This window comes from Salvelinus sp. IW2-2015, unplaced genomic scaffold (genome assembly GCF_002910315.2).
Source record: "Salvelinus sp. IW2-2015 unplaced genomic scaffold, ASM291031v2 Un_scaffold4870, whole genome shotgun sequence".
Classification (NCBI taxonomy): domain Eukaryota; kingdom Metazoa; phylum Chordata; class Actinopteri; order Salmoniformes; family Salmonidae; genus Salvelinus; species Salvelinus sp. IW2-2015.
Genome location: NW_019946139.1, coordinates 13,005 through 21,152, shown reverse-complemented (window position 1 = coordinate 21,152; position 8,148 = coordinate 13,005). Strand labels below are relative to the sequence as shown.

Below are 8,148 nucleotides of genomic sequence, written 5' to 3'. Positions count from 1 at the left end.
TGTCCCCCCTCAGCCTCTCTCTCTCTGTGACAGGACATTCTCCATCTGCTTGCAGGCAGTGTGTGTACTGGGAAGCAGCAGCAGCTGCAGAGCCTGCCTGCCTAGTCCCTTTCCTAGCCCCTCTCCTGCCTTCTGCCATCACACACACACACAGGCACCAGCTGGGCACCGTCACCATCCCCGCCACCTCAGCCTCCACTCCACTGCTAGGCCTGCCTGACTGCACCTTCACATGTTACCTCACCTGACGGTGTCAATTAAAACTAACAATTCATCCCTAAAAAGGATTGAAGTGATATATTGTTTAAGAGTTTAGAGGAGCTTGCAGTAGCAGTACCAGAGGTGAGCTGCCAGAGCTGTACAGTATAAGTTTCAGCACACAATCACCAGTGATGTCATGTTGCCTGTAGTAAGATCTGAACTTTGCACTGATAGAATCCTAGAAAATGTGCTGATGATTATGTGTGGAATCACAGTACAACAAGCAGGTGAGCTTCAACGAGCATCCTGTCTAGCGTGAATCTACACATGGACCTAAACGCCACAGGTAGTGATGTCTGCAGTGCAGCTGGTGAATGTACTCTTTAATTGGACATCCTTGAGCCTCTGAAGGTAACTGCTCATATGTTTCTTTTTGATTAGCGAAACCAGATGTTGAACAATACTAGACGGCTCCTTAAACTGCCCAGCTCTCCAAAGTAGGACATCATGCAAGTCCTGACAAACACACAGGTGTAACCTTTGGGAAGTAGGCTTTAGTTAGGTTTAGGTTAGTCAGGTGTAGTTTAGTTAGTTAGTTAGTTAGTTAGGTTTAGTTAGTTTAGGTTTAGCAGGTTTAGGTTTATGTTAGTTAGTTAGTTAGTTAGTGTATTTAGTTAGGTTAGGTTTAGTTAGTTTAGTTGTAGTTAGGTTTCAGGTTAGTTATAGTTAGGTTTGTAGGTTGTTAGTTAGGTTTAGTTAGTAGTTAGTATTAGGTTTAGTCAGGTGTAGGTTTAGTTAGGTGTAGGTTTAGTTTAGTTAGGTTACTTAAATACAGTAGACATAATACAGTAGATGCGCATGGGCGTGACATCTAACCTATATTTCCATCTAACATATTCATTCTATCAAACATATTCATTCTATCTAACATATTCATTCTATAACATATTCATTCTATCTAACATATATACATATTTAATGGGTGATAAGGAGACTACATTCTCCAGTAAACCGGTGTGATCGCTTGAATAATGTAAGTATTTGCGATGTGCATATCACAAACCATGTGTCATTTTTTTGCTTTATTGGTTAGTGGTGCTGCTGGTGTCACAGTGCAAAGTCAGAATGAAAGCACCTGGGATTATAGTGTTGAAGTTAACCATGAACCCATAATGATCATATGAACATGACAAGAGATACATTATTAATTGTCTAACAGTTGATTTCGTAGAGACCAAATGCCTGTAGGCTATACACCGTATGGTAATTGCGGTGTGAACAGTAGTTACAATTCTTCAAAGAAATGATATGTCATCATAAAATTGCAGGAGAATGTGCATGCATTGCAAAGCTGGAAAGAATCTCCATTCAAAACCGTGAGAAAGTGCTGAATAAAATGCAATGCGTTGCATGTAAGCATGGCGATGTAAGCCTAGTTTCAACTGATACAGAAAGACTTGAAATAAAACAATAATTTCCATTCTTATCTCCAAAGAACATGGTGGTGAGCTCCTACAAATAAAAGAGATGGGAAGACGAGTAGCCGCCTATATAAATCATTCTATCCCAATGTTGCTCCCCAGAGATTTCTGAAGGATTAAATTAAGCACTTCCATTTCCATCTCCCACCTGATCGCAGCGCCGTATAAATCCCAACAGCTGATCAACTGTCTCCAGACACCAAGCACAGAACACAGAGAGAGGCTGCAGCAACAGTGAGAAGAGAGAGAGAGAGAGAGAGAGAGAGAGAGAGAGAGGAGAGAGAGAGAGAGAGAGAGAGAGAGAGAGAGAGAAGTGGAGCGGTGACGGTCCATCAACCTACATTATTATTTTTCAGCCAAATGTAAATAGACTACCAATCAGAGTTGGAAATAATTGGAAAGCAATAAATAACGCTGACAAGTGCTGCCCATTTTTTGTTGCACTCTTACATTACAGCAGCTTCTCTCGTGTTTTTTTGCATTCTCCTCTATTGGCACGCGGGAGAAAGAGGCGCACTCTGCAGGGTGCTTTCCGCTCGCTCCTCCGTCTTGCSCGAGCCTCTGAGAGGGAGCTATCCAGTGCTGAAGTTGCATTTCTTCCTTTCGCAAGACACGGCGTTGCAGGTAGAACAGAGAAACCTAAGCACTACGGGTTGGCTGGGGGTTTGTTTGACTGACTGGGTGTCTGATACTCTACGCAGCCAGGCATCCAAAGCTCAGCCTTAAATATCCAGCTCTACATTGGCGTTGCATGAGGACAGTAACCCTGCCCTGGACGGTTGTTGTTTCGGTGCAGCACCAGAAACATGCCAAGGTCTTTCCTGGTTAAAAAGGTGAAGCTTGATGATTTTTCATCCAGTGATTTTGAGAGTTCTTATGGACGATCCAGGACCAACCTCAGTCTACGGATTCACGATAAAGGTAAATATAAACATTATTTATAATTTGGAATGTTGATTATGTTATATATATTTTTGCTTATTATGCACGGTGTCTTTTTTTTTGCCACGTTTGCACGTTTTTGCGCTGCATTCATGACTCAATCTGATTCCATTGTTATATTAGTTTTGACAAACACACCTACCTATACAGRTGTATGCTAATTCTAYCCTGTATGTTTTGAAACAAACCAATTGAATGTGTAAATAGCCTATCGCACCTAGCCTACTCGGAGCATGGGGAGGAATGATGCTTGTGATGCTGATYCGAAACTTCTCCACAACCCACAAGTGTGCATCATATATCTGCACTTAGGCACCAGCATGTACACAAGAGATTGCATTGCACCTATATTACCCGTTATGCTTTGGAACACTGTTGTATCGCCCTATTATTTAGACATTATGTCAGTCAGAAGGCTGAATCATATTTCATGATGKTGTGTAAACTAGCCTATCCATCGCTTCAGACCGGCGGTATAATGTTGCCTAATCATCTCAGTAGGTTATGTTGTTAAATTATGTTTATTCTCACTGTGTGTAATTGGCAACTATAGGTTAACGCATAAAAGGGTCGTGCTTCCAGATAAATAAAAACGTTTTAGACTCGCCTAAAGCTGAATAAAGTGCACAGGACGCATAGGCTTTGGTGATAACGTGCTGTAGCCGATTTCAAGTGGAAAAGTGCTGCCTGTAGCTTGTTGCATCTATTAAGCAGACTGTTCCCACTTGAAGAATCCCCACGCGACAATGAGTAATTGAATTAAGATCTTGTTATTTTTCACACCAGGGTACATTAGTGACTACATCAGCCCGTCTGTCTACGATGGAGAAAGCGACGGTGCCATTAAAGTTCCCTCTCCGGAGCCACTCTACGATGGCATCCACAGCGACTACGGCGCCCCGGACTCAGACCAGCCTGACAGTCCGCAGTCGGACGTCACCTCCGGCTACATCAACGGGGACACCGCGGTGAGTGATTGCTACACGGTGGACGCGTTTTACATCACGGACGGAAGGTCACGGAGGAAAGTAATCAGCAGCCCCAGCAGCAGGAGCATACAGCGTCACACATGCAACGAATGTGGGAAAACGTACGCCACGTCTTCCAACCTGAGTAGGCATAAGCAGACCCACCGGAGCCTGGACAGCAAGATGGCCAAGAAGTGCGCAACCTGTGGGAAAGTGTACGTGTCCATGCCAGCAATGGCCATGCACCTGCTCACCCATGACCTCAAGCACAAGTGTGACATCTGTGCCAAAGCTTTCAGCAGACCTTGGCTACTGCAGGGCCACATGAGGTCACACACGGGCGAGAAGCCCTTTGGGTGTGCACACTGCGGAAAAGCGTTCGCAGACCGCTCCAACCTGCGCGCGCATATGCAGACTCACTCCGCTTTCAAGCATTTCAAATGCAAACGGTGCGACAAGACCTTCGCTCTCAAGTCCTACCTGAATAAGCACTACGAGTCCGCGTGCTTCAAAGGCGCGTTCTCGCCCTTGAGTCCTGATCTCGATGACTCTCCATGACGTCCACATTAAAAGTGCAGACAAAACATTATATTTTTGGTTGACTAATTCTGCCAAACCTTTCCTAAAATCCACCTCAACTTCCAGTGGAACCACAATAATAGCACAATTTTTCTGTATTCTCCTTGAAATCCACCCGAAGGAATTACTGATGATCTTCGCATGCACTTAAAAATCCTCTTCCTCCTCCAGTCACGTGGATAGAATATACCTTCCACCGCGCGTAAATATGAAATCATATATTTTGAAATTTCACGAAGATGACAATACTGGATTGCTCCAAACAAAAGTCGAACATTTTAATGTTGGATAATAATGTACTGCTGCAACTGACCATACTCTCCGTTGAGGTAAATGCCATTTATGTTTGTATTAATTAATTAATCTATTTATTTATTTATTTATCTATTTGTACATTAGGCTATTTATATGTATTTGTTTATATAGTATGTCTGACATATTGGTCTGTTTTTATTTGATACCACTACCTATTCTTTGCACTTTAATGTGTGAATTTGCCAACCTCTCATGAACAGGCCAAAGCGTTTGTCACTTATTCTTCGTTTACTACCATTTTAAATGATTGCATGCAGAAATGAAATCTATGCCAGTATCACAAAGCTTATGATTTTCTTCTTCTCCAAAATCTAGATAGTAGCTGTTGGCAATATTTCTGCTGAAGCCACATGACGAATTATAAAGCAATAATCACTTAATGCATGGTCTTTTTGAAAATGATTATGAACTATTACCTACTGTATAGCAGTTTTTAAAATCAGGTATGTTTTACTCCAGTACGCATCTATAGTCATACAAAAAAATACAACATCAGGGAAAATGCCAATGTAGTGTTAGTGAAACAACAAGAAAACAACCACGTCCTCTTTTCCTCTGACGTCATGCATTGCCTGCCTCTTATTTCAACAGTAGTGTTAGGACCGTTAGGACCGTTAGGACCGTTAGGACCGTAGGCTTGTAGTACTTCAGCTCCCAGCACCTCAGAACATGTATCCAAATCTACAGGGCACCCATTAAGGTCATACAAAGGTCAAACACCTTCTGGGTCCCCAATGGCACCCTATATTCTATATAGAGCCCTATGGGCCGTGGCCAAAACTAGTGCACTATGTAGGGAATAGGGAGTTATTTTGGGATGAAAAACACTGGAACCCACTATTGACTTAAGGTGGGCAAACTTTGCACTGCATCCACACTCAGCTTGATGGACAAGATGKCTTTCTTTAACCTCATTGGTGTGCCACAGATTTGTCTATAATAAAGCACTTCATTTACACCTTAAAAAGTAGCACAATGAACCTAGAGATTCAGGTAGAAAAAACAAGAACTCGTATTAGCTTGACCTCTGTTTTGTATTTCCAATAAAGAATGAATTAATAATAATTTATTGCAAGAGGCTTTGTAAATAATCCTTTGGATTGAACATTTTTACAGCTGTAAAGAATTAAACAAACCTTATTTCAGGAGATATCTGGAGGGAGGAAAATGTCCTTTCCAGTCAGTATTCAAATGATGTAAGCACAAGACACAACAAGGCATTGTCACTTCATAATAAAGAATAATATTAACAAAATCTCTTGTCTGTCTGTTAGTCACTTGTTTTTATTTGTTTGTATCAAATTTCACAATGTATACTATATCACCTTATTAGCCTAAAGTATATCTTCAAGCATTTGAATCAAAAGTTGAAAGATAATCCTCAGAGTAAAGCATGTCTTCACCATCCTATAGGAAACAGTGCTGTACATGACCTTGTGTTTTAATCATCATCCTTACTACTGTACTGCTCAGAGAAAGCAGAGAGAGAGGGGGAGAGAGAGAGGGGGGAGAGAGGAGGGGGGAAGAGAGAGAAAGAGGGGAGGGGGAGGGAGAGAGATGGGGAGAGAGGGGAGAGAGAGAGAGTGAGAGAGAAAGAGAGGGAGCAAGAGAGAGTGAGTGAGGGAGAGCGTGAGAGCGAGAGAGAGCTACCTGGGTGGCTGCAGCTACTGTAGCATAAGTCAGATGAGGCCATGTAGCCTTTGAGGGGCTAAAAGACATTTCATTCCTCATAGTAAGCCTTATCACTTGATAGCTCTCTTGACTGCATTTAGAATCAGGTCTATGACCTCAAAATGGATGGACAATTTCCTGGGAAGTCAAATTACAATTTTGGCTGTGAACTTGCTGACACTTACTGAATGAGGGACAAGATAACACTAATTTCTGACATTCTGGTTCAAGGTATTCTGTAATCAGATGTGTGGACATGATTGGTTAACTCTTGATGGCTACCAATAATGTCAATGCACAATACATTTAAATGCCATTAGAAGTGCTGCTTTGACTTGAAAATGTAAGCCACTGATTGACAGATATTTAACATTTCACATTATGGACGCAGTCAATGCCCTCAGAAATACGAAAACAATGTCTGTCTCTGTCGTGACCATGGTGATCTGTGCAGGCGGCGGGATAGCTGTTGAATTGCTATATTCAGGTGGAGTGAAACTCTTAGTAGACAGGTGGGAGAAAGGGAGGCTGCCTGATCATATGTGTTTTTTGATTGACGCATGACATTGTAACTGGTCAACTTGTTATGCATCACTCTCCTGCTCCCCTTCTCCATATGGTTGAGCTGCACTTCCCTTGTTTCTTATTTGACCTCATCCTGACCTTGTTCATCAACTCAATAAATCACTTATTTATCCATGCAACTCCCACTGGTTAACTCTGCTTACGGAGGCTCAGGCCCCGATTTCATCAATCTATCAGAATCATTATAATCTCTTCATGAGATGGTCTACGCAGGTTTTATCAGGAATCATTATAATCTGCTTCATGAGATGGTCTACGCAGGTTTATCAGGAATCTTAAATCTGCTTCATGAGATGGTCTACGCAGGTTTTTATCAGGAATCTTATAATCTGCTTCATGAGATGGCCTACGCAGGTTTTATCAGGAATCATTATAATCTGCTTCATGAGATGGCTACGCAGGTTTTTATCAGGAATAATTATAATCTGCTTCATGAGATGGCCTACGCAGGTTTTTATCAGGAATCATTATAATCTCTGCTTCATGAGATGGCCTACGCAGGTTTTATCAGGAATCATTATAATCTGCTTCATGAGATGGCCTACGCAGGTTTATCAGGAATCTATAATTGCTTCATGAGATGGCCTACGCAGGTTTTATCAGGAATCATTATAATCTGCTTCATGAGATGGCTACGCAGGTTTTATCAGGAATCATTATAATCTGCTTCATGAGATGGCCTACGCAGGTTTTATCAGGAATCATTATAATCTGGCTTCATGAGATGGCCTAGGCAGGTTTTATCAGGAATCATTATAATCTGCTTCATGAGATGGCCTACGCAGGTTTTATCAGGAATCATATAATCTGCTTCATGAGATGGCCTACGCAGGTTTTATCAGGAATCATTAATAATCTGCTTCATGAGATGGCCTACGCAGGTTTTATCAGGAATCATTATAATCTGCTTCATGAGATGGCCTACGCAGGTTTTATCAGGACTCATATAATCTGCTTCATGAGATGGCCTACGCAGGTTTTATCAGGAATCATTATAATCTGCTTCATGAGATGGCCTACGCAGGTTTTATCAGGAATCATTATAATCTGCTTCATGAGATGGTTTACGCAGACTGGGGTCTCGGCACCTCAGGAGCTCCTGGGTTATTGTTCTATAGCAGGAGTTTGGGTGCGACCCAAATGGCACCCTATTCCCTATATTGGGCACTACATTTGACCGCAGCCCATTTGTCCCTGGTCAAAAGTAGTGCACTATTAAGGGGATAGGGTGCCATTTGGAACGTATCCTATATCAGCACAATGCATTAGTCCACAGGAGACAGCTGTAGTTGTACTGGGTTTCTCCCACACCTTGGTTGGTCTGTTGGCTTTCTACATCCCTCTACCGTCACTGCAGTTTAATGTCAGACTGCCAGTCCCCTGGGCAGCACTTAGGCCCATGCAGG

The 8,148-nt window shown here is 42.2% G+C and overlaps 1 protein-coding gene across 1 annotated transcript; it reads left to right on the top strand.

Annotated features, from left to right (window-relative positions):
- Nucleotides 1–1,964: 1,964 nt before the first annotated feature.
- Nucleotides 1,965–5,741, top strand: LOC112077725 (transcriptional repressor scratch 1). Its single transcript, XM_024144186.2, has 2 exons — nt 1,965–2,603; nt 3,411–5,741. The coding sequence occupies exons 1-2, from the start codon at nt 2,489–2,491 to the stop codon at nt 4,148–4,150; spliced, it is 855 nt and encodes a 284-aa protein (XP_023999954.1). The 5' UTR covers nt 1,965–2,488; the 3' UTR covers nt 4,151–5,741.
- The last annotated feature ends 2,407 nt before the right edge of the window (nt 5,742–8,148 follow it).